The sequence below is a fragment of the Syngnathus floridae genome, chromosome 18 (genome assembly GCF_059516105.1).
Source record: "Syngnathus floridae isolate MCC-2025c chromosome 18, RoL_Sflo_1.0, whole genome shotgun sequence".
NCBI lineage: Eukaryota > Metazoa > Chordata > Actinopteri > Syngnathiformes > Syngnathidae > Syngnathus > Syngnathus floridae.
In genome coordinates, this window is record NC_142430.1 from 3,407,267 (window position 1) to 3,430,863 (window position 23,597).

The window sequence follows — 23,597 nt, forward strand, 5'->3', positions numbered from 1 at the left end:
ATTTTGTTCAAAAAATTATATAGAGAGATATTTATGTGTTTATAGTTTTCTGGCGTCTGACGGGGCCTTTCCAGTACACTGAAGTTGAGTGTTGTACTGTAAATGTGGCGAGGGGGGCGGACACGCGGGAGTCTGCTGTCCTGCGGTAACATTGTTGTGGAACGACGTCACAGCTTGAAAATGAAGGCGCAGAGGCAGCCATTACCGGAGCTTCTCTAATTATTTTATTCCAAATAAATACTCGCGGAAAACTCTCATGGCAAGAGCTACAAGTCAGCTGGTGAGTCTCGCCGCATCGACACGGAGGACACTACGAAGCCGGCGGCCCAAACGTGGCGTGTGGCGGCTGTTTGACAACAAATAGTTCGGACGGGCCTTCGTTGGAAGAGCGGTAGCCTAGCCGCAGAGCTCGTTCGAATGTTAAGACCACCTAGCAAGGCTAGCCGGGCTAATTCAGGGGAACTGCGGCTAAATTCGCCCAAATTATTCGGCTTTGTGGAGATTCCGTTTTGACCTGCGTGTGTGCTATGCTCGAGTGGGTTTTGTGTTAATTTACAACCGACACGCTTGTTAATTGTTGTACACTTTGTGTTGGTTTGTATCAAGCTAATGCTAAGCTAAGCAGGTTCGCGCTTTCAATGTTAACTCTGGCTGTCAATGTGGTGCACAAATAAACGACAACAATCGGGCTGACAAGCAGCTCAATGAAAATATGGAATAGCGAGGGGCCGACGTTTTGAAGTTGCCTCCACGCAACCTGACGTGGAGCTAATTTGCAGGCTACTAGCGTAAGTTTGTAACTCACTGTCAGCCAACCAGTACGGCTTGACAAGGTAACCCGAGAAAGTTCACACAGGCCCTGATACAGCCGGAATCAACCCGTAGATGTGTTATTGCGATCAGGCTCTAACTAGGAAACGTTTTATGGTGGAGCTGCGGAGAATGAGTCAGGACATAGCTTCTCAGTGCGGGCCGGGTGAGCGGATAAAAAGCGGATAAATGGCCACACCTTGGTTGTGAATGAGATAAAAGCGAGACCGAGTCAACTAAGCAACAAACTTAAAGGGATTTGTAAACGTGTTGTCTTGTGTGTTATTGTTGGCTCGAAAAGCACCAAAAGGCGCCCTGGAATTTACAACCTCGCACTGTTTGTTGTCTCAGCGATGATGATGGCAATGATGGCTTGGTTTCATGCAAGCAGAAAGGTTCTCTAATGTGTAAACAAGGATAGTTTTGACAACATTGTCACCCGCTGTTTAAATGTCCAAAAATGCTTTCAAGCACAAACAAAAGGTTTGAGATAATCAAAGCATGCCTGTGAACTGCATATGCTTCATTTATAGCGACTCTAGTCCAAATGAAAGTGCTCGATCCATAGATTTGTTCCGTTGTTGATGTGATCTAATACATGACTTATGTTCACACCACACTTGCTTGGTCGAATTTTTGTGAAGTTGTAGGAAACTCTTCAAAGACTTGAGGTCAAAGTTCTTTAGTAGGCTAACAAGTTTATCTGGAGTAGATAAAACTGTCTTTGATAAGAATTCATGATTTATTTGCTTGTATTAAGTCAAGGTACTATCATATGTTGTTTTGAATCCACTCCATCACGCTGCTGACCAGCGCTTTCTCTCTTCTTGCAGTACGATGTCATGCCTATTCAGCCCAGCGTTGTCATTTGTACCCACTCACATCCATCGATGGTAAGGAACCACCCCGACTTAAGCAGCAGCCACTGTCCCGGCATGGAGGGCTCGCCCTCGGAGGCCCGTGCCGCCGGAGCGTCTGCGAGCGGCCAGGGCTCCGGCCTCCGTGCGCAGAAGGTGGCTCAGGCCCCTCAGCCTCGCAAGAAGAAACCGGAGGACTTCAAGTTTGGCAAGATACTGGGAGAGGGCTCATTCTCCACGGTATACATCTACATATAGATCACACATTCCTCTTCACTTTTTAATTAGACCTGGGTAGCTGTTGCTACATGCTAGCATTCCTCTGATTAATGTTCTCGGATGACTCATCCTTTTTTCTTTTTTTCCCCTCCCCTTTTCAAGGTTGTCCTAGCAAGAGAGCAGGCAACCGGCAAAGAATATGCAAGTGAGTATTAAAATCTCGCAAAGGACTCGAAACAGACGCACGTGTTCATACTCGTGCTCCGTCTGTGTTTCAGTTAAGATATTGGAGAAGCGGCACATCATGAAGCAGAACAAAGCCCAGTATGTAAAAAGAGAACGGGATTTGATGTCAAATCTCGACCACCCGTTCTTCGTTAAGCTCTTCTTCACATTTCAAGACGACGACAAGTTGTGTATCCTTTTGTGGGGCTGATACTGCACATTTTTTGCACAGAAAACTTTTTTTCTTTTTCCCCAATAACTGCATTTTGCTTTTGGCTTTCTATTGTAGTCGTCCTTCTTAACTGAGATTTCTTAGATTTTGGTCTCAGCTACGCAAAGAACGGTGAACTCCTAAAATACATTCGTAAAATCGGTTCATTCGATGAGACCTGCACCCGATTCTATTCAGCGGAAATCGTTTGTGCTCTAGAATACTTGCACAGTGTGGGGATTATCCATAGGTAACGTATCGGATCTTTTTTTTAATTTCTTTCCATCCCTTTCCGCTAAACTGAGACCCGATGTACTCCTTTGCAGAGATTTGAAACCAGAGAATATTCTTTTGAGCGAAGAGATGCACATCCAGATAACAGATTTTGGGACAGCAAAACAGTTGTCATCAGACACCAAGCAAGGTACTTGTACTCTTTTGTCTGGACATCTCCGTGGAATTAAACGTTGCTGTTCGAATTTTGCAGCGAGAGCAAACTCCTTTGTGGGAACAGCACAGTATGTTTCACCAGAGCTGCTAACAGAGAAATCAGCCTGCAAAAGGTAACTTTTTTTTTTTTCGAGTTACATGCGATGAGTTACATTTTTTGACCACTCCTTTTTTTAAAAAAAAATAATAATAATAATAAAAAATTTTTTTTTTTTTTTTAGCTCTGACCTCTGGGCATTGGGATGTATTATCTATCAATTGGTGGCTGGTCTACCACCGTTCAGAGCTGGGTAAGTAACTGCGTGTTTCGTTTCATGACAAAATAATAAACCAAACAGGCAAAATCAATCTTGTTTTCTTTGACCGCTCCATAGAAACGAGTACTTAATATTCCAAAAGATCATAAAGCTGGAGTATGAATTCCCTGAGAAATTCTTCCCCAGAGCCAAGGATCTTGTCAAACAGCTTTTGGTAATTCATTATATGTCACTTGTATTTTTAATTGTAGGAGCAGGCAAATATCAACATTCTTTTTTGTTTTCAGTCACTGGACCCCTCAAATCGGCTCGGCTGTGAGGAGATGGGCGGCTATGACCCTTTGAAGCAACACCCCTTCTTTGACACCATCTCCTGGAGTGACTTGCACCTGCAGACGCCGCCCAAGCTCACGCCATACCTGCCGGCCATGTCGGAGGACGATGAGGACTGTTACGGAAATGTACCATCATTTTTCCCCTCGTAACAGAAATTGGCTTTACTATACACAGCAAGTTTAATGAAAAAATAAACGGCAATGTCTTTTGCAGTACGACGACCTCCTGAGCCAGTTCAGCAACATGCAGGTGGCTCAGTCCAGCTCGTCGCACTCGCTGTCACCGCACGAGTCGACGCCCCCGCAGCGCTCCAGCAGCAACATCGAGCAATACATCCACGACCTGGACAACAATTCCTTTGAGTTGGACCTCCAGTTCACAGACGACGAGAAGCTCTTGTTGCTGGACAAACAAACCTCGGGAAATCCATGGTAAGTCGTGTGGCCGTGTTTCGTCTCGAATACGGTCAGTCACTCTACGACGAACAAGGGATGAATGATCTTTTTTTTAATTCTAATTTGTACAGGCACCAGTTTGTGGAAAACAACCTGATTTTAAAAATGGGTCCAGTAGACAAACGAAAGGTGAGTATGACTTTTTTTTTTTTTTTCGAGTGGCGCTCGACTGAAACCGGTTTCCGTCGCAGGGTCTGTTTGCCCGACGGAGACAGCTGCTGCTCACCGAAGGACCACACCTGTACTATGTGGATCCTGTCAACAAGGTCCTGAAAGGAGAAATCCCTTGGTCACTAGAATTACGCCCCGAGGCCAAGAACTTCAAAACCTTCTTTGTTCACACGGTACACACGACTACTTCTAAAGGTTGTTTTTTTTTTTGTGTGGGTTTTTTTGAGCTTGTCGAGTCACAGCTGCGCCGGGTTAAGTACTCCCATATTCTATTTTTAATCAAATGTTACTCACAAATATCATCGGTGTAACAATTTTTTGAGAATAACAATTTTCTGTTGGTCGCTGTCATTGCAGCCTAACCGAACGTACTATTTGATGGACCCTAGCGGAAATGCTGACAGATGGTGCAAGAAGATCCAGGAAGTGTGGCGAAAGATCTATCAAAGACACCAAAATCCCGGCCTATAGGAGCGCTCCTACATCCACTTTGGCTCGGAGGCCAATCTGTGAGCAGAGTAACACCCTCTTTAGTGCTCTTCATCACCGCAGTGTAAACAAACTCTTTACAGACGCTGGCATCTAGACCTTGTTTGTTTTACTGAGTAGAATCATGGGGGGGCTACAACTTTGGATTCAGGGTTGCTTTGCTTGTTCTTTGTGCTCCGTATGAGGCTTCTGTTGCCATCCAGTCCCGCTAAGCACATCTGCTTTTTTTTTTCTGTACATTCTCGGCGGAAGGTGAAAGGCAAGCTTGGGGGAAACGCGGGGCCTCTCTCTCTATCTCTACCTATCCCTATCTCTCTATCTAAAATCCAAGGACTGTTTTTCCTGATATACCGTCACGCAAAAATCATAATTGGTGAGAATCCCAGAATCTAATTCAACCGTATCCTAAACCTGTGTTCTATGTGCAAGCTGTAGAACCACCCCCACAATTTTTTTGCGTCGAGCGCATAGCGTCCCATAGCTTCCCCGCCTAGCGCGTGCTTGATTCACTCGGGCGCAATTACCAAACTCAAATGTATTTTTGTAAGCGTCCGCGTATTTCCACAGTATTTGAGTTGCTCTCTTGAACTGCGCGGTACTCGCTTCTGGCGGTCCAATCCAATTCCCAGCAGGGCTAACTTTAGCGCCAGCCTTCTTCCACAGCTGTAAGCGACACAGGAGGCAGGGAAACGTGCCACTAGCTTGTACTTCGGAACCGTAAAGTCGCTTACCTTTTTCCTGCATGGCCAGTCGTGTAGCGCAGCCTTGCTCCTCTCTCTCCTTCGGGCACTGGTGATATTACACTACCGGTAGTTTATTCAAGTTTTTAAAAAGGTGGGTATTTTATTTTTAATATATATTTTTTTGGACTGTATTGGCAACCATAGCAAATGTTACTGGATGATTTGGCTGTTCTGTTCACTTTGCTATTTCTTTGTGATGTGAATTTTATTTTCACTTGTTTTCGATGGGATCGTTATGCACACCTTTAGTGCATCATGTTGAAATATTAAAAAAAAAAAAAAAAAAAAAATCCTACGTGCTGACCAGAAAATCGTCTCCCAGCAGAGATTTAAAATACGTCATCCTATCGCTCTTTGAAGCAATCACAGGTTTCTCCAGATGGCTGCCACAACCATTTTCTTTTGCCTCCACATTCGCACATTCAGCTCTGGTAGAACTTCACCCGAGTTACCTGAAATGTTTTTGGGTTTTTTTTGTTATCATTATCCTTTTAATTTTGACAGAGTATTTTCAGGTCTTTTTTTTTTTTTTTTTTTTACCCCCCCCTCCCAAAGGCCCCTCCTCCTTTTGGCTGAGTCTGTGTGCAGTGTGTGACTGGAATTTAGGCGTGCATGCGTGCGTGCAAGGATATCTTTATCTGATCCAAATAAGAGATAAAATTGCTGTATCGGTCTATAAAGAAATTGAGGAAGCACTACACTAGTGTTGGCCTCCTCCGCGCGGAGAATTTGTCGGAATCTAATAGAGGGCGGTCGGTTACATTGTGCGTGGAAAAAAAAAAACGCTCTACCTGGCTTGTAACTGACGAGAACTGTGATGTACAGATCATGTATTATTAAAATCCGAAGCGAGTAATGCAATGACATTAGGATCCAGTTTTTGTATTTTTATTCTTGTATAAGGTTATTAGAGGGCTATTGTTTAGCCTCTAGTTCATTCTGTGTTATTTAAATTCTAATATATGAATCATATTTGGATTGAAGTCATGTTCAGGGGCCATGTTGTGTATGTTTTGAGATGTAAAGCCTTTGAATGTGAATAATTATTGTAAACTATAATATTTTACAGTTTTTTTTCTTACTATATCATGCATTTTCTATTTGCTCAGTGATTTAATCATATTCCGATGCTAATTTAATGACTCTGTTCATTCTCTCGCTGATTATGTGTGCGCTAGGTCAGTAGATGTTGAATGACAACTTTTCCACTTAACGCTTGGTAGTCCAGTAATTAAAGCATGTAGGGAATTTAGGCAACTGAAGAAAGCCGCGTGTCTGATTTTCTGTTAGGTCCGCAAGTCATGACGTGGGAAAAGATGCGGCGCTTCACTGGCAATGGCTTCTCACATCCTGCAGCATGTAAATAAAGTATCAGCCCACCATCTGTGTTTTCTGTCTTGTGCAAATTACTACGGGCTACTCTCGGTTTAATGCGATTGTGTGTGACACTGTGGCGGCTCGTTTGAGCTTTAATTCAATATCCAGCCTAAGTTCCATGGACCAGTACACAATGTCCTCCCTTGTGGGAAGGACAACTTCATGTTACCAAAACTGCGTGAGTTGGAAATGCAATTGTGCTACTGAGTACCAGTGCCTGGGCTGAATTTGTGATTTTTGTTTCAACAAATTAAATGAAAGACAATTTCATTTGCTTCCATTGGAGTTGAGCAATAGTGTAATCGAGTAGGTAATTTTGATGTCCAACTATTGAGATGAAGACAAAAGAGCGTACCTGTACAATTACCTTTGTGTAGGTAAAGGAATCATTCATAATTCTGCACACCAATGACATGTTTGAACATTTATTTGGATATTTTACTAGTGATAGGTCATTGGTTCATGACTCTTAACTGGCTGCAGTGCAGAATATTGGAAAATAATGCATTTGTGAAATTGGTGTTGAATATTACAATATCGACATTGTACGTAAATAAATTACATTTCTATGACACAATGATTTCTTAGCTAATTAATTACAATCACTGAAGTTATTTAGTGTTAGTAATGCCACTAAATACTGCTCTAGGATTGGCGGTGCGCATCTAAGGTTACATCTGATTGGTCAGTCAAAAGCTGCCACGATCGCCATGATTAAATTTTTCAAAATGTTGTGTAGCCCTGATATTGTCAAGATATAATTGAATAATTTTCCTTAAAACACGTGTGATCTTGAAGAAACGGGAAAAGAAAATACTTGACAGTTCTTGTGACGTCATCGCAAATGTCTCGCGTAGAAATACGCATGCGCGCAAGTGTGCGTGAGTGCGGGGTGCAGCAAGACACGAGTGGGCGTGGCTTGGGCTTTGCGTGAGTGGAGCAAGCTGAGCGGTTGCGGTCAGCTTGTGAGATTTCCCGTCAGCCCCTCAGCGAAACAGCCGAGGCGAAGGCGAGGGATGGCGGAGAACAACTCGGAAAGTAGCGGCTCCGTTCACCGCCGGTGTTTGAGCCATTCTTCGGCGGAGAGAAGCCCCACGCCCAGTACGGGCTCGTCCAAGTGGATTCGTTTAAACGTCGGCGGGACCTATTTTTTAACAACTCGACAGACATTGTGTCGAGATCCCAAATCGTTTCTGTATAGGCTGAGCCAAGCTGACCCGGAGCTCGATTCCGACAAGGTAAATGCTAAAAGCTAGTTAGCCCTTGGTTCCGCACTATTCTGTGTTTTTTATTTTTTGTTTTTTTATCCACGTCATTGTTGAACAGTCGGATGTTATTGCCGTAGCCAATTTAACTGTTTATTGAGTGTATTTCAAACAACGAGCGAAACGTAAACTCGATCTCCCCCCCAAGCTAGCTAGCTACCATTAGCTCATAGGCTAGATTCCTACAGTCACCACATGATGTTCTATTGCTATCTTTTGAGTTTTTTTTAACGTAATCTCTTATACGTGTAGGTTATAGGTGTCGTTTTAGATTAAGTCAAACGTGTGGCGTTTGAACCACTTTTTCGTTCCATTTGTGTTGTGTGACAAATTGGAAACTTTCTCTCGTCGAGGCCGTTGCATTGCGTTGCACTCGTCGACTTATTGGAACTTTTTTTTTCTCATCAAGAAAGGAAATTGTTAAAAAGATTCTTGCTACCATCGTGGTCTCATTCATATAGTTTGTCTTGAGTGTGTCATCTGATTTTGCTCAGTGTTTATTCACATTTGTTTTAATATTATTTTCTGTTTCAACTTTCCAAATGTATCAGAAGAGATATGTCAAACCTGTGAGTTTGAGCATTTAACAGTTCCTGGCCAAGAAGAATATAGCCAAGCTAGAATAAGCTCCTTAACTCAATCTTTTTTTTATTTTATTTTTTAATTATTTTTCCAAGCTCAATGGCGTCGTCAAGGGAACCTTTTTCAAAGACATCAATGACATCAAGATAGCCTGGGACATTATCCTGGAAGAATCCTTCAAGTAGTGCATGAATGAATATTAGAAATCTGGCAAATAGGGCTCGACTCCATTACTTTGATGGAAAATGTGTGTAGTTTGGAAATGAAAGCTTTTATGACATGAAACTTTTTTAGACCCACAGGCCTTACGAAAACGACAATAACGACAGTTTATTAAGATAACAACAGACATTTTCAGAATGTATACCTGTTCGCATTGTTAATGTGTTTGTGTTGCTATCGATTGTAGTCAAATATGAGTTGGTTAAAATATATTTTTTTTAATATATATTTCGCCAGCCTATGTTGTTTTGCCATCTTTCTTAGCATTAAGTAAAGAGTTGAACGCTTATGTTGTGATGGATTAAGGAACAGAGCGGCCCTTGTGTGTCATGCGGGCCGGGCCGTACTTGAGCTCGACTATACATGGGGTGCCCCATTGGTCCAACGGCAAGCGGCCAGGATGCCAGTGGCGCTGGCATGGCGCCCCGCATGAGTAAGGAGTCGTTGCCAAGTGTGGTGAGGTGCTGCCGGGGATGGATGGAGTCGCTCCTTTCCCCCTGAATGGCTTCCACATGCTCGGCAAGCAGGAGGAAGGAAGGAGCTTGTCTGTTTGTGAATCTGTCGGTTTGAACAGCAAACCGCCTGCGGGCTCTCAAGCCCACCAAGCAACCGTCAAACACAATAACTTAGTGTCTGCGTACGCCGCATGACACACTTTTGTATACGTTGCTGCCGGTTTAACACCTCTGCTGCGTTTGTTTTCATCTGCTTTTATAATCTGCCCTACTTTTTGCCCAATAGGGGCCGCAGCTCTTCTTGCTTTTTTTAATGCTGATATTTTAGCCTCCCAATCATCAGCTTGCCTTTGGGTCAGTTCATCCTTCAACAAGCTTCGGCTTATGTCCATCCCGTGTCATAAGTGCGTGACAGGGGAACCCAGAGCCATTACCGCGGCGCTCTCGTGAGTGCTGTGTGATTTCGGAGAGTGCTCGGTATGCAGAAGATGCTGCATCTGTCAAAAATGTAGGGAAGTGTAGAAAATAATACTAAAAATAGCTTGTCAAAATACATAAGATAGTGATATTTGATAGTTGGCTAAAAACACACTTCTTGGTGGGGTGTCAAATTGACAATTTGGATTTGACAGCGTGCATTTTTGCAAAGGAGTGCAGACGATGCCCCCCCCCCCTCTCAAGTAAACGCAGCATTGCGTTTGTGTTTCGTCTAAAGCGATGAGAGCTTCATTTCTCAGTCATGCATGCTGACGCGCTTCCGTGCTCTTCTTAAAACTGCATTATTCATGTTGTTTACTGGAGTCTGTTTTGCACGTGGGCTAGGACTGAGGGAGAAAGTGCTATCACGTGCCAGGTCATAATTAATAGGCCCGTCATTTCTTTGCTCTTTTTTTAATTCCGAGTCATCAATTGGCTGCTGTCACATTTGTTCCTGTCTTCATGTCTTTGATGTGACAAGAACCCAACCAGAAATGTTTTTTGTTTTCAGCCCAACAAAACAAGATGGGTGCACGTCAGAGATCATTTTTAGCCGACTCCTTTCAGACTACTCAAGCAAAGGCCCGGCCGGCCTGAGAACCGCATGAATTTTTTAGGCATCCCATCACAAAAGATTTGCGTTTCTCTCCTCGTCTTCATTTACCAGTCGCGCTCTTCTGCGCCTTTTGCTAGATTGTGATACCTACGTCCCTTGTGCGGAGCGACTTGACTATTTAACTGGCACATACCCCCAAATTGTCAACTTTCCTTGTTTTGAGAGCATTGTTTGAATATTTTGCAAAATATGAGAGCACTCCCTCCAAGGCTGTCTGGATGCCAAGCCTGTATTATTTAAAAGATGAAGGCCTATTTGACTATGCCATTAGCGCTTCTACTCCAGGGGGATTCTGGCTCCTACGCGACAAGGATCAGACTTCCACTTGGCTAAGTAGCTGCGGTCACGTGACTTGCCGCACCGTCGTCTGTGTGCCTTCTCTTTCTCCCACAGTGAGCGGTCGCCGTGCTTTCTGTGACTTCCCAGGCCACAGTTTGACTTCCTTTTGACAGTCTTGCCTTGAATTGAGGCTCGACTCCCGCGCCGTCTCCAGATGGCTCTTACCGACATCACGCGCTTTGACACGTGTGCAACGCGGCACGTATGTGCGGGGGGGTGGGGGCTGCGGTCTCACCGTCTTTTCCACGCCCGGCTGCAAAATACGCCGTAACGTGGCTGACCCACACACTCAACTGACCCAATTCTCCCTGTAGGGTGTTGACATGTTTTCCTGTAATCTGCCCCGTCACTGGCTTTTTTTTTCCTTGCCTGCTCAGGGATTTTGAGCTCCTTGTACCAGCAAACTAAATGAAGCACAAGTTGGCACGGAGCAAGAACAGAAGTCCGTTGGGCTCTAATGGGATATTTTTGGCTATGGAAAGAAGGTCAACGTGCCGTCAGGGTACAGATATTCATCAGAAAAGAAAGAACATGTACTGGGACCTTTTCCACATAATTGGACAGACAAAATTAACTCAGTGCCCGCCCACACCGTGAATGCACAAACTGAAAGGGTACATTTTCGATTTCTCTTGCAGATTAACTTTGAAGTTGCATGTCAGAACAGGCCACTTGGCTCATAGGCGCTCGTAAACCAAGGCGCTCGTAAACCAAGGCGCTCTCTCCTGGCCGGCTCCCTTGGCGCATTGGGCCTGTTCTTCGCAATCCTTTTCCGCTCTAATTGTTTGAACCCATCCCTCATGAGACAAAGCAGGCCTAATCACAGCACTTGCATAAATAGGGGAATACCCAGTGGGGTCAAAAAAGTAAAGTGATATCCCGAAGCTTAGCAACGTGGGAGCTGACCTCATCCAATCCCGTTTTGTTATAGCCACATGATGATAATGATGCAATCACTGTGGTCAAAGTTAGGCAAATGCTCCAAATTACAGGCGCTGATCTTCCTGCTCTTCTTTTCAGGACGAAACCGGTGCGTATCTCATTGACAGAGACCCAACTTACTTTGGGCCGGTGCTCAACTACTTGAGGCACGGCAAGTTGGTGCTCAACAGGGACTTGGCAGAAGAAGGTAACCAAGATGAATGATGGATACCTGGGTTTTTTTTGGTTTTTTTTAACACCCATTTCACAATTACAATGCAATAAATATGCATGCCTACAAAACAAAATGTTGTTTCAGGTGTCCTGGAAGAAGCCGAATTTTACAACATCACATCATTAATAAAACTCATCAAGGACAAGATCAGGGAAAGGGACTGCAAGACATCACAGGTAAATGCAAAAAAAAAAAGAAGGCAGGCACTTAAGCGGCCATTTTTTGTATTTCTACAAAAAAAAAGGTCTAAATTCTCTCTGCAGGGCCTTTAAGCATTTCTTTTGTCTCAGGTGCCGGTGAAGCATGTATACCGGGTGCTTCAGTGCCAGGAAGAGGAGCTGACGCAGATGGTGTCAACCATGTCGGACGGCTGGAAGTTTGAACAGGTAACAGGAGTCGATGCTGAGGTGGTCGGGACGGGTCGGGACATCTGCAGTCGTGTTTTCATGTGCTTCACCCACCCCGCTTCTGCTCACCGAGTCCCAAGCTCAACATCGGAATTCGACAGCGAGCCAAAAGCGGCAAACGTCTGCTGCGTGAATGTTCCGCTACTGTACGTGACGCGAGCATCCCTTCTGTGCTCTGATTGGTCGTTGCAGCTTGTCAGTATAGGTTACGGGCGGGCCCACCGGTCTGAGTTTCTACTCATTGTGTCAAGGGAGGTGAAAGGCGAGGAGTCGGCTTTGCCAAGCAACAAAGCAGAGGTGTGTCCCACATGTTTCCGTCCACGGGCCGGTCACTGCATGGTCCCCTTGTTGCCCGTACACGTCGGTGGTCGGACGTTGGTCCCCCGTCTTTGAGTTGAACCTCCTCGAATCATCGGTTAGACCCACAAGAACACCTGGCACGTGTTTTCTTTTGGGAAATTTGTAAAGTGAAATGTGGAAGTTGAGGTTTTCATGCCTGTTGAGTTTGTCTGGAATTTTTTTTTTTTTTTTTTTTTTTTTGCTGAGACCAGGAACATGACTCCAGTCCAGCCTGTTGGAACATGCACACAAGGGACAAAATGTTTGCGACGAGCTGGAACAGTTTATCCTTTTTCTTTACTTTTATTTTTTTTTCCACAAGGTGTACACTAAGTTGCTTCATCCAGTGCTCATTGTTTTTGTCTGTCCTTTTGTGTCCTTTTGACTTTTTTTTTTTTATTTACAGTAAAGTTTCAATTATGATGCTGAGTGATTTTTTTTTTTTTTTTTTTTTTTGTAGTCCAAATGGGATTTGGAGTTGCATTGACTAGTTGTTTTATTGTCATAGATTCAGGCTTGTCTTTCTGGGCTGCTAAAATAGACCCACCCCCACTCTTGTTTAAGTTTTTCACCACAACAAGCTCACGCTGACTCGTTCACGGTCCACACTGACTTGTGAAGTGGCACGTTTACCTCATGTGATAAATCCTCCTCGCCACATCACATTTGATGTCTTTGCGTTACCGTCTGCAGGTGATTGTGTTGTTTTTTTGTGTGAAACCTTTTTTATCTCGACCCGCATCTTTCCTTTCTAGTCTTGTCTGTGTTTTTGTGCACCTGTTTGATGGCCTCAAATATCAATTTTAAACTTGAGCAATGTTTCTAAAGGACCAATTATCAAAAATAATTATCGTTTAATCTGTTAGTAATTGATTAGTTTTTTTATTAACCGTTGCGCACTTAGCAAATAAAGCTACTGCTCTACTTGTTTTATTGTCATTTGAAATAATAAAAATAAAGTTTCAGAAAAGGGTAACTGATTTAGTTCCTCCCAGAAAACCCGTAAACATTCCCAATTGAATTCCAAAATTGCTCACCTTTGCTGTGGTGTGTCTCTAGCTGGTCAGCATCGGCTCGTCTTACAACTACGGCAACGAAGACCAGGCTGAGTTCCTGTGCGTTGTCTCCAAGGAGCTGCACAATCAATCCTACGGAACAAACAGTGAGCCCAGCGAGAAGGCAAAGGTATGAGTGTGTGTCAAGCCAAGTATGTATAGCACAATTTTATGTTTGGCCCTTGTGATTTTTCCCCCCCACATGCCCAACTCACATTCAATTCCGTTGTTTCTAAAAAAAAAAAAAAAAGTGTCTCTTTTGTGTGCCCGTCCGCATGCTGCATGTTGCTCAGAGCGACGATGAAGACACGGATTATGAAATGAACGATTCTGATTAGAGTTGAGCATTTACGACTCACCGGTGAGCGCTCAACTGGCTGTAGTCCGCCGCCTCTCCAACAGTTCCCTGCCTAGTCTTTGGCCTTTTCCCTTCTCTCCTTGCTGATGCGTTCCTCCCATCCTGAGAGGTTTCTGACGTGCTTTCAGAAGCCTCCCGAGCTGGAAATGAACTTTTTCGAAAGCGGAAGCAAAACTAAAGATCATGAAGTTGCACAAACGTGCACATCAAGTAACACAAACAGGGGTGTGCCCCAAAATTCTCCAGGACGCTTCCGTAGTTCACGCTTCACCTCTGCAGCAAACGTACCGATAACATGACAGTGACTCCAGCGTAATTTATTTTTTTCTTTGCCACCCAACAGATTCTTCAGGAAAGGGGTTCCCGTATGTGAGGACGACAAGTATTAGAAGCTCCAGGTGTTATGATGCAAACATATCATTCTCATGGAAAACTATTTGGCACAAGAGAGGAGATTCAAGCGGGCGGGGCGGGTGCTGTGCATGTATTTTATGTTTCCCTCCATTTTTGTTTGATGTAAATATGACTGCTTACTGACAATTGGTGCCTGTACATTTGAACTGGAACTCCCCCCGCCTCCTTTTTTTTTTTTTTAAGCTAATTGAAAAAAAATATGGCCGTCGTCATAGTGGCCAATGATTCTCTCAGGGTCATCTATCTATTGACTTAATGATATCCTCCAACTTGATCTGGCAAGGGATCCGGGCGCTTTCTTGTAATTCAAAAGCGTCACATTGTTTGGGGATGGCAAGAAGGGAATTTGCATTTATTTCAAGATAACAACCTGAAGTCAACCACTTTTTTTTTTTTTTAGCAGCTTCAGCGAGGTTTGCGGCCGTGGTACCTACTGTATCATCTTGTAGCGCCATGCACTGTCTTCCAACAAGGCCCCGACGCCGCAGATGCTTGTGGTAATAGTAGTCAAGCTTTTCTCTGCACTTAAGTAGGACATTTCAAACTCAAAATTGCTGCAGCTCATTGAAAAGAAAAAGAAAAGAAAACTCGCTTGTATATAATTGAATTAGAGATACATCGGACGTGAACTGCTTAATATGATGTAGTTCAGTTTGGCAGTCATGTTCGGAACTTTTTTTTTCCCCCCAGACTGACTTATTGAGTCTATTGTTTTTGTTCGAGGGAGCATCTCATTTTATATCAGTTTTCGGGGGTAGAAGAACTATTTTGGGGCGTAGGAGGATTGCGGACTGGAATTTTTTTGTTTTACTTTTTGAGGACAGTGAACAAATCTCCGTTCATATCCAGAGAACCTAGTTTTGGTGTAAATAATCAAAAAAAAACTATTAATATTTAATGTTTTGGGGGGTGCACGTTTTGTACACTGTATAGAAAACCACAACTTCAAATTTGAAGTTGTTCTACTGGATCTTTTTCAACAACAGCAACAAACGAGATAAAACGATGACCCTCTGTTTTGCATTTGTACAGGAGTTAAGAAATTTCCGAGTGAGATTGAACAAGGTGTCTTTTCACTATGAACATGCCTCGACATGTTTTATTAACACAAAGCCATACTTGGCTTTGAAGTTGACTGTTACATGATATTTTTCTTTTCTCCTGCCGTGTGCTAGATTCGAGTAGACATTTTGGAAATGTGTAGTTCATACACAGCATTACAAGCACTACGGGGGGGGGGGGGAGACATACTGTGCACATTGCTAACAGCCTGTAATGTTACTGCAAATTCTGCAATTTCTTTTTAAAACAGTTATTTTGGGCTTTGATGTGCATAGGTTGAAATTCACAATTCATCATTTGGTCTTGCCTTGTTTCCCCCCCTCCCCTAATGACCAAAATCCAATGTCTTACGTGTATTGCACACATCTTTAGTGTCAGGGAAGAGCAAAACGTTTTTTTCTTATTGCCGGCACACTTTGTACATATAAACTCGTTAACATTTACATTTATTCACGCATACACTTGACTAAAATCTTTTTCTAAGTATGGATGCATGTTTTTTTTTATATAGATTCACATTTCCCCTCACACAAGGGCTCTTTAAGTAAAAAAAACAATTTTTTTTTTTTTTTTTTTTTTTTTTTTGGGGGGGGTTAGCAAAAAGGTTCAACCGGAGTCAACTGGATGTTCTGCAAGTGCTGTTTACATTTGCGCGAGTATTCTGAAGCCTTCCGCCGCGTGTTCTGAGTTGCACTCCCGAATACACATCAAAGGTGTGTGAGCCCACCTGTGCTAATACGCACTCCGCGAGGAGGGACGACACACGCGCTGACTGATTTTATGACACTCCATTTGCTAGGCACTGCTGCGAGATTATTTTTTTCCTGGAGCTATAATATTACAAATAATTTATAAGTATGTTTTAGAATATCAAGTAAAATGCTGGAGGGGCTTAACTGGGCCGTTTGGCAATGGGGCCATTACGCTATAGCACCCCTGAAATGCCGGTGTTGTGCCATCCCTGCTATCAGCCCCCTCGAGCGTTGCAGACAATCTTCTTTTCAGCCCTCCTCTTGGCAATTATAAAACTTACCTCCAGAATGGTTGTCCTTTTTTTATCTTTTAAAAAGCGGGCGTGTACCTTTGCAATGATATTTTTCTTATTTTGCCGTTTGTGGTTCCGTCATCTCAGTGGAGATGTTCGGGCAAGGCCTTCCGACGCCTCAAGATGACCCTTGCGGCCCTTTGCGGTCATGCAGTTGTTCATGTGGCATGTGTAATATTTTTGTGTGACATAAAATCTTATCAGAGCTGTAGCCTACTACTCTTAAGTGCCCTGTTTGTTTTTGCATCTCAAATCATAAGCCACAGACCACCGTGATGCATGAATCAAGATAACGTCTTGTTTGTAAAAGAATGGATCGTCATTGTTTTCCCTTTTGGATCTGACAGTTACATTAATGATTAATGTTCTCATATCACTAAGTACATCACTTCTATATGATCTTATGCAATGTGTATAAACTATGAATAAGGTTAAGGAGATTATTCTGGTCTTGCGCAAGGTAAACCCAATAAAAAATGTCATTCATATCTATGGGTGGATTTATTTTATGTGAAATTAATTGCCACTAGAGTCGTGTCTTTTGGAAAGTGTTTTGATTTGAAAAAAAACACAATATCAAAATTGTAAACCACGTTTAAATTTGTTTCTCCCGATGGTAATTCAGATTTGGCCACAAGAGGGCAGTATAACAAATAACAAGAGTACGACGCTCCATTACTCTTATAACAGTCGGCCTGCAATTGCGTTTTGCATTATATGACCGAGTGCATTTTAAACCCTTTTTTGAATAATTGTTCACTGTCCCCCTCAACGTTGGAAACACTTGGAATTGTTTTATGATGAATAGCGACCTCTTCTGTGTTATACTCAACCGCTGCTCCCGTAGCATAGCTGCCCTAGATATCGCCAGTTTAGAAATACACAAAGCTAGTTCATTTACATGTCTATATATTTTATTCAACCACAAAATGCTTTAATACAACACTTAAGATGTTATATTTTATACATTTTCTGCCTTGTACAAATGAGCAATGTTTTAAAATGTATCGGGCGTATAATACGCCCATATTACTCAAAGATATTTAACCATAATAAGATAGAAATCGGCCAGCGTATACACTCGTTCGGGAAACAGGGATGGATTTGCAATGGTCAAATAAGCATGTTTTAGTTCAATAAAAAGCACCCACGTATATTTGCCAGGTATTACCACGGTTGTTTGCAGTCAATAGGGAAGTAGCACCTGTTGACGTTAAAAATAAACGACTGAAATCTTCACGGTTTATCAGCAGAAGCTGTCAACCTAAATAAAAAAAAAAAAATCTAAAATTCAAAGATCATAAATGCGAGAATGCTTGGCATTAAAAACAAAAGACTGAAACTTATATATCCAGAAATGACGTTGAAATTATAAGGTTGTATTTAAGCGAAGGCGGAAGTAAGCGACAGATGAAATTTTGCTCCACCCTCTCGCTACAAGTCTGGCTTGAGTCGGAGCGGGTGTTTTTTTTTTCTTCAGGAGGGAAACTTTACAAGGTTTTACGCGATTTGAACCCGTTTAATACCCAACGCTTGTCCCCCCCCTGAGCCAAAGCAACCACATTAAAAGGTATGAGAGCATCTCCGTGACGGAACGTGACTGTTAAGTCGTGTACAAAGCGCTTTTACCCGCTTCGTTTTGCGCCATTTTCGCTAGTTTGATAATGCACGAATATAATGTGCTTCCCGGCGCTGATGTTCTTTGTCCTAACCCTAGACGTCTTGTTTTTGTTGAGTGGAATATTGAATCCGTCACAGGGAGACTATCGAAGAGTTATTCCGTGGTTCCGCATCTCGTTGGCGGAATATGTTCAAATTAAGTGCATTTGCGCCATTTTTTGTGCTGCATCAGGCCATGACAGTCGCTAACTGCGCCTGTTGGTTCTGGCGCACGCGAGTTAGCTTCGTGAGCTAACCCGCTAGCTTGCTAATCAATGGGTTTCAAGACTACTCTGTCTGACGTAAAGAATGTCGAGGTAACACAGTTACAAACAATAATGAGATTACTTTTACGTAGAATGCAAGGAGCGGAAGCGCATTACTTAACTTAAAGCTTGGAAGTTATGTACATGCTAACCACGGAGTGGGGTGCTACTGCTAATTCTGTTTGCGACCGAGCGCTAAAGACAAAACGGTCCAAACGGTCACTTTCAAGCATAAAAAGTCAGCGTTCACTTCAATTAACCAACGGATGAAGACGCTAAATAGAGAGTGGCACAGTTGCTATGTTTGCGCTTTGGTTCGCCCGTATTAGTTCTGAAAGCATTTGTTCGAAATGCAACCTTTACTTCAGTTTGAAGCAACAAACGCCATGTCATGAAAAAGCATTTTATTTATTTCGGTAGCTGTCACTATACACCGCCTGTATAGAAAGGTGATCAAACATACAGGTTAATTGGAGTAAAAACTATGGCTTATAAAAGTTCCTACATTATGTTCACATACTGGCTTTTTGTTAAAAAAAAAGTCATCCATCAATTTGTACTGTAATATTGAAGCATTCATGCACTTGTCATATTGGCCCGCCAAGGGTAAACCAAACTACAACGTGGCATGTGACAAATGAGTTTGACTCACCTGGTTGACTCGTTTGTTTTAATAAACGTTTTCCTCTTCAATACAGGAGTCCACAAATATGTCTGGCATTGCATTGAGCCGGCTTGCCCAGGAGCGCAAAGCGTGGCGGAAAGATCATCCTTTTGTAAGTATACAGCGATAAATTTAAAGTTTGTGATGAATCCCCGTACAGTAAAGTTCGGTTTTCTTGAATGTCTGTTCTGTCTCTTCAGGGATTTGTTGCAGTACCAACCAAAAACCCGGATGGAACCATGAACCTTATGAACTGGGAGTGCGCCATCCCTGGCAAGAAGGGGGTAATGTTGCATAATCATTCTGTTTAAACAACTCATTTCAAATGCGTTTCAAAGAGGTTATGGATTGTCTCCTATATCACATGAGCATGTGTACTGCGTTGCGTGTATTTTTTAACCTTTGCTTTGATGCCAAAACGAAACGTGATCGGGCGAGCCGTGCGAGGGACGTTGCGTATTTGCGAAGCTGATCATTTAATTGCGTGTCACCAGACTCCGTGGGAAGGAGGCCTTTTCAAACTGCGCATGTTGTTCAAGGACGACTATCCTTCATCACCTCCTAAATGTGAGTTGCCCTTTCCTAATCTGTTGATTTTGATACAAGCAGCAGCCTTAGTCAGTGGTCGGAATTCCTCGGAAGCCGTGCTCTTGAATCCGAGGCATATTGTCGTCTTCCTAAAATAGATTGAAATGTGTTCCTCCGGTTTTACAAAGTCTCTGTTTTGTTGTTCCATTGTAATGGTCAAAATATCAGCTAGCTGTATGTAAAATCTCCTGTTTGCTCTTTTGTTGTGTTGTACTTGATTTGTAACTAAGGCTTTTTTTTTTACTTCAGGTAAATTTGAGCCTCCTCTCTTTCACCCAAATGTGTATCCATCAGGCACCGTATGCCTTTCTATTCTGGAGGAGGACAAGGACTGGAGACCAGCCATCACAATAAAGCAGGTATGTGGCGCTAGTTAGTTCTGCTTCTTGTCATGAAAACGCAGGGTAGAAAAAAAAAATCCTTTTCATTTTGTCTGACTTTGTAATTTCTCCCACAGATCCTATTAGGTATTCAGGAACTCTTAAACGAGCCTAACATCCAGGATCCGGCCCAAGCGGAGGCTTACACAATCTACTGGTGAGATATTGGAAAAACAAATGAATGCATTTTTTTTCTTTTTTTTCTCCTGAGTGTGTTTGTCGCGAAATGGCATTTCAACGACCTGACGCTTATTCCCTTTCATTTGCAGCCAAAACAGAGTAGATTACGAGAAAAGAGTCCGATCACAAGCCAAAAAGTTCTCCCCCTCGTAAGGGCAAGGACGGGCAGAAGGAATCGCCTCCCCGCTCAGTCACAATGAATGTGCTCCCCTCACATCGGGACTCGCTGAAAGACTTGTATTTAAACTCTCCACATTCTGTGCCATCCACTTTGACCTGTCTTTTGTTTTGGCGCCGTCGTTTTTGCTCTTAATGGCCGGTCGACGCGTAACGTTGAGAAGGGATCGGCGCTGCAGCACCCTGCTCGTTTCTTTTTTAAACTGTCTTATTTGGCGCGAGGGGGAGGGGGGGACGCGACTTCGATCCAGTTTCACAGAGTCCACGCGAGCTGGCCGCCATCCACGTTGAAGGAAGAAAGTGTTTTTGTTTCTCTTCTTTTCCACATGTAAATGTCCGCTTCTTTCATTGTCAGTATTTGAACTGCTGTATAATGAATGGCACTTTTATACTGTCGTATTTCACTTAGTGTCTCTAGATGCTTCTGTCTAATTCCTTCCTGGGTTTTTCTATTCAGCATGCTGTAACATACGATAGAATCCGCCACCTCGGCTTTCTTTTTGTTCATTCCGAGTCTTTTGTTGTCTGGATGAATAAAAAGGCGGCCGTGACCGAGGCGGGTAGGCATACCATTGTATCGGACTTTAAGGGTAAACGGTGCTTTGTTCATGTATGTGTTGACGTAAATAAAGGTTTCTACAAAAACTCCTGGTCGGGGCGTCGTAGCCCAAATTCTAATATTTGTTCCATCAAGTGGTGTGTTCATTTCATTTTCAGTGTGCTCTTTCTGTTATCTTTCTGTTCAATCACGTTTAGGACTCTGCTTTCATGCTTATTTGCACTTCAAAATCAGTCAATCGGATGTCAACATAAATAGCAAAAAAAAATAAAAAAATCTACAAGTGTATTTTATGTAAGATGATCTCGGTATGCTGGTTTAGAACAAAATGTGCAACAACTATACTTAATCTTTACTTTTTAGAGAAATGGGACAGCAATTTTTAGGAAATGAAAACCAATGCATTAGTCAGTCAAAAATATATTATAATTGTCATGTTCTTCCCCTGCACGTGGGTAAATTTTAGCAAGCGACTTTTGTTTCGTTTCTTTCAAATGTTTTTCAACTCTTGTTTGGAAATGCCTTGAAATGTACTTTGTATAAAGTAAAGTTGCATTTTCTTGCCTGAAAATATTTAATTTGTTGAAATGTCATGATTTTTCAAATGTATTTTGCATGAATGGTCCACTATGCTGACATGTTTTTTTACATTATTGGAAATTTCTTAACCCTTTGCAAATTAATTTCCGGAAACTTGTGCGGACTTCTTCAAGTCGCTCATTGTGCAGTATTCAGGGCAGTAGCAGGGCAGAACGCTGCCAGGCCCGCGTGCCGCCAAACGTGCTGGTTGGTTTGGGACGTTTTTGTACGTCATCTCGTCATGCCGTGCTGGAGTCTCCTCCACATGGCTGTCTACTTGAAGCGTGTCCTCCGGCTTGAGCGTCATAGTCGTGTTTCCTTTTGTGTCCACCCAGCTCTGTCATCAGTTGTCAGAAAATTAAATGTTGGTCACAGCGCCAGAGTGGCCACACTTACCTTAAAGTCACCGTGACAATTAGCGTACAGGCTCTGGAAGTATGGTTCTGGCGTGGGAACGAATTCATCTCGCCTCCGCCTGTACAACCAATCAGATGCATATTTTGCCAAGTATGGGATTTGCGGCAATGACTTACTTTTTTAGCAAAGCGCAGCCCAAAATCAGGGCCAGTGTGGCTGTCACACCTAAAGCCAGGAAGATTTTTTTGCCATGTTTGGAAAGGAAGCCATCAGCTGGGCAATCTTAAGAAAAGCAACAAGGGGAATTGACGTTCTTGTCATTCACTCAAACTTGTTTATGAGCCTCACCGGTGACCGAGTCAGTCCTCCAGCGGACCTCTTGTGACCAATCACTCCATTGCCCCTTAAAGTGTGTCTCGCTGGGCTTGGACCTGACCCTGGTGGTGTATTCCGTCTTCCTCTCAAGGTCGCAGTCATCCACAGAATAGTCTGTATTGTCCGTGTAGTGAAACCTCAGCTGGTAGGGTGGAGGAGATGTTGATTAGCCCAGTGAGTGACCTTTGACCCCTTCCGTAATACCCTCCCTTACTCCGCCTTTGTCTCGCCCATCGTAGAAACAGAGCTGATACTCGAGGTTGTCCTTCAGGATGGTGAAGCGACATTTTTCGTAGGTGTTTTTCCACATGAAGTGATGTCGGCTGGCGTTGTGGCTGACTGCCAGGCAGCACGGCGTGTTGGGCTTAACTGGGCAGTGATTTTTGTCATTTGCATCTCGAGCACACAATCTACCCATTAAGTGTCAAGAAGACTCCCTACTGTGTTCCTTGGGCAAATATCTGTCGTCCAGCATGTGGCACGTCTTCGCCCCGTCGCTCGTGTTCCCGCACAGCGTGATCTTGTACGTGTCGAAATCCACAAAATTGCAAGACCTCTCCATGGCGATGGAACACGAGCCGCGGCCTCCACCGGTATTTGACAAATTGCATTTGTACGTCTCGCTGCAGAGAAACCATTATTTAAATATATTTTGTATATTTATTACCAAGAGGCAGGCAAGGGAGGGCGCTTACTCGCTATACATTTTGTCAAAATTCAGCCAGTGGAGGCCATCGCGGGCTGACGTGAGGTTGACGGAGCAACTGATTGTAAGCGTGAAATCATTGTCGCACTGAAAATTCTCACTCGTGTCTGCAAAATAAAAGTAAAGAAATTTGGAAAAAAAATCATTCAAGGATATATAAGTGGAGTAAAATAAAATACCTGTGAGCCAAAGTCCGGCGTGTAAAAGCAGCAGCAGCATCTTGAGCTGCTCCATCGCCTCGTCTCGCTCTCAGGCTCGTTTTGCCGTAACGCTCTATTTGAGTGACAGACGGCGGAAGGGGGACGTATCGTCCTTTCTCATCTGGCGAGCAGGAGAGGCAAGCGACCGCAAGTGAGCTGAAATGCAATTTCATCGCACTGCTCTTCTCATGTCAAAGGATGAGAATTAGCCAGACGTTGAGTGACCGCTGTCGGACGCTAGATTAGGTACGGCTAGTCACTCTATCGTCCAGATCGAAATCTGTATGGAAGCATTTCAGTTTGGAGTAATTTCATATATTTAAGTTGTTGTGAGAGCTCTTATGCAATGCAGATTTACCTGCCCTTCCTGTCTGCTTTTCAGTCACACGCTTGTGAAATGGAAATATGATCATGGTGATAAGTTTTATGATTTCTTTGCACCACTCGAGTAAATATGTTTCCTTATTTGCAGATAAGAGGCCTTCAAATTTTATGCTGAGTAGACCAAGTTGATT

General features: G+C 43.2%; 4 protein-coding genes and 1 long non-coding RNA gene across 10 annotated transcripts; 3 read left to right on the forward strand and 2 right to left on the reverse strand.

The window, feature by feature from the left end:
- Nucleotides 1–122: 122 nt before the first annotated feature.
- pdpk1b (3-phosphoinositide dependent protein kinase 1b) lies at nt 123–6,605 on the forward strand. 2 transcript variants are annotated; one of them, XM_088358996.1, is made up of 14 exons: nt 123–280; nt 1,644–1,907; nt 2,049–2,091; nt 2,165–2,302; nt 2,428–2,572; nt 2,649–2,746; nt 2,810–2,885; nt 2,994–3,062; nt 3,147–3,243; nt 3,317–3,490; nt 3,579–3,796; nt 3,892–3,949; nt 4,012–4,164; nt 4,349–6,605. In XM_088358996.1, the coding sequence occupies exons 1-14, from the start codon at nt 257–259 to the stop codon at nt 4,460–4,462; spliced, it is 1,671 nt and encodes a 556-aa protein (XP_088215122.1). In that variant the 5' UTR covers nt 123–256; the 3' UTR covers nt 4,463–6,605. The 2 variants fall into 2 exon arrangements, with proteins under 2 accessions (XP_088215122.1, XP_088215123.1); XM_088358997.1 differs by lacking the exon at nt 123–280 and adding an exon at nt 401–535.
- Nucleotides 6,606–7,485: 880 nt separating this feature from the next.
- kctd5b (potassium channel tetramerization domain containing 5b) lies at nt 7,486–16,880 on the forward strand. Of its 4 annotated transcripts, XM_088359808.1 has the most exons (8): nt 7,486–7,838; nt 11,577–11,685; nt 11,797–11,888; nt 12,003–12,098; nt 12,312–12,416; nt 13,518–13,643; nt 14,215–14,269; nt 14,686–16,880. In XM_088359808.1, the coding sequence occupies exons 1-7, from the start codon at nt 7,617–7,619 to the stop codon at nt 14,242–14,244; spliced, it is 780 nt and encodes a 259-aa protein (XP_088215934.1). In that variant the 5' UTR covers nt 7,486–7,616; the 3' UTR covers nt 14,245–14,269; nt 14,686–16,880. The 4 variants fall into 4 exon arrangements, with proteins under 4 accessions (XP_088215934.1, XP_088215933.1, XP_088215937.1 ...); XM_088359807.1 differs by having other exon boundaries at nt 7,488–7,838; nt 14,215–16,880; XM_088359810.1 differs by lacking the exon at nt 12,312–12,416 and having other exon boundaries at nt 7,494–7,838; nt 14,215–16,880.
- LOC148382210 (uncharacterized) lies at nt 11,410–19,256 on the reverse strand. Its single transcript, XR_015854006.1, has 3 exons — nt 18,970–19,256; nt 13,496–14,022; nt 11,410–12,690 (listed from the first exon to the last, which is right to left on the reverse strand). It is a non-coding gene; the product is annotated as an uncharacterized LOC148382210 (long non-coding RNA).
- ube2ib (ubiquitin-conjugating enzyme E2Ib) lies at nt 17,797–21,438 on the forward strand. Of its 2 annotated transcripts, none has more exons than XM_088359813.1 (7): nt 17,797–17,962; nt 19,016–19,093; nt 19,182–19,265; nt 19,476–19,548; nt 19,819–19,928; nt 20,027–20,106; nt 20,219–21,438. In XM_088359813.1, the coding sequence occupies exons 2-7, from the start codon at nt 19,028–19,030 to the stop codon at nt 20,280–20,282; spliced, it is 477 nt and encodes a 158-aa protein (XP_088215939.1). In that variant the 5' UTR covers nt 17,797–17,962; nt 19,016–19,027; the 3' UTR covers nt 20,283–21,438. The 2 variants fall into 2 exon arrangements, with proteins under 2 accessions (XP_088215939.1, XP_088215938.1); XM_088359812.1 differs by lacking the exon at nt 17,797–17,962 and adding an exon at nt 18,252–18,368.
- LOC148382212 (interleukin-21 receptor) lies at nt 21,274–23,267 on the reverse strand. Its single transcript, XM_088359806.1, has 8 exons — nt 23,062–23,267; nt 22,872–22,989; nt 22,618–22,799; nt 22,391–22,545; nt 22,150–22,318; nt 21,978–22,083; nt 21,841–21,919; nt 21,274–21,781 (listed from the first exon to the last, which is right to left on the reverse strand). The coding sequence occupies exons 1-8, from the start codon at nt 23,114–23,116 to the stop codon at nt 21,545–21,547; spliced, it is 1,101 nt and encodes a 366-aa protein (XP_088215932.1). The 5' UTR covers nt 23,117–23,267; the 3' UTR covers nt 21,274–21,544.
- Between the last annotated feature and the right edge of the window lie 330 nt (nt 23,268–23,597).

What these genes read in the sequence shown, in the direction of transcription:
- ube2ib (XM_088359812.1), top strand. Translation starts at nt 18,327, where the DNA reads ATGGGTTTCAAGACTACTCTGTCTGACGTAAAGAATGTCGAG. An exon ending in GGCGGAAAGATCATCCTTTT is followed by an intron (nt 19,094 to 19,181) that starts GTAAGTATACAG and finishes CTGTCTCTTCAG; the next exon opens with GGATTTGTTGCAGTACCAAC. An exon ending in TCCTTCATCACCTCCTAAAT is followed by an intron (nt 19,549 to 19,818) that starts GTGAGTTGCCCT and finishes TTTTTACTTCAG; the next exon opens with GTAAATTTGAGCCTCCTCTC.
- pdpk1b (XM_088358996.1), top strand. Translation starts at nt 257, where the DNA reads ATGGCAAGAGCTACAAGTCAGCTG. An exon ending in TCAAGACGACGACAAGTTGT is followed by an intron (nt 2,303 to 2,427) that starts GTATCCTTTTGT and finishes GAGATTTCTTAG; the next exon opens with ATTTTGGTCTCAGCTACGCA. An exon ending in ATGAGGACTGTTACGGAAAT is followed by an intron (nt 3,491 to 3,578) that starts GTACCATCATTT and finishes TGTCTTTTGCAG; the next exon opens with TACGACGACCTCCTGAGCCA.
- kctd5b (XM_088359808.1), top strand. Translation starts at nt 7,617, where the DNA reads ATGGCGGAGAACAACTCGGAAAGTAGCGGCTCCGTTCACCGCCGGTGT. An exon ending in TGCCAAGCAACAAAGCAGAG is followed by an intron (nt 12,417 to 13,517) that starts GTGTGTCCCACA and finishes GTGTGTCTCTAG; the next exon opens with CTGGTCAGCATCGGCTCGTC. An exon ending in AGCCCAGCGAGAAGGCAAAG is followed by an intron (nt 13,644 to 14,214) that starts GTATGAGTGTGT and finishes GCCACCCAACAG; the next exon opens with ATTCTTCAGGAAAGGGGTTC.
- LOC148382212 (XM_088359806.1), bottom strand. Translation starts at nt 23,116, where the DNA reads ATGGAGCAGCTCAAGATGCTGCTGCTGCTTTTACACGCCGGACTTTGG. An exon ending in TTTGACAAAATGTATAGCGA is followed by an intron (nt 22,800 to 22,871) that starts GTAAGCGCCCTC and finishes GTTTCTCTGCAG; the next exon opens with CGAGACGTACAAATGCAATT. An exon ending in ATATTTGCCCAAGGAACACA is followed by an intron (nt 22,546 to 22,617) that starts GTAGGGAGTCTT and finishes ATCACTGCCCAG; the next exon opens with TTAAGCCCAACACGCCGTGC.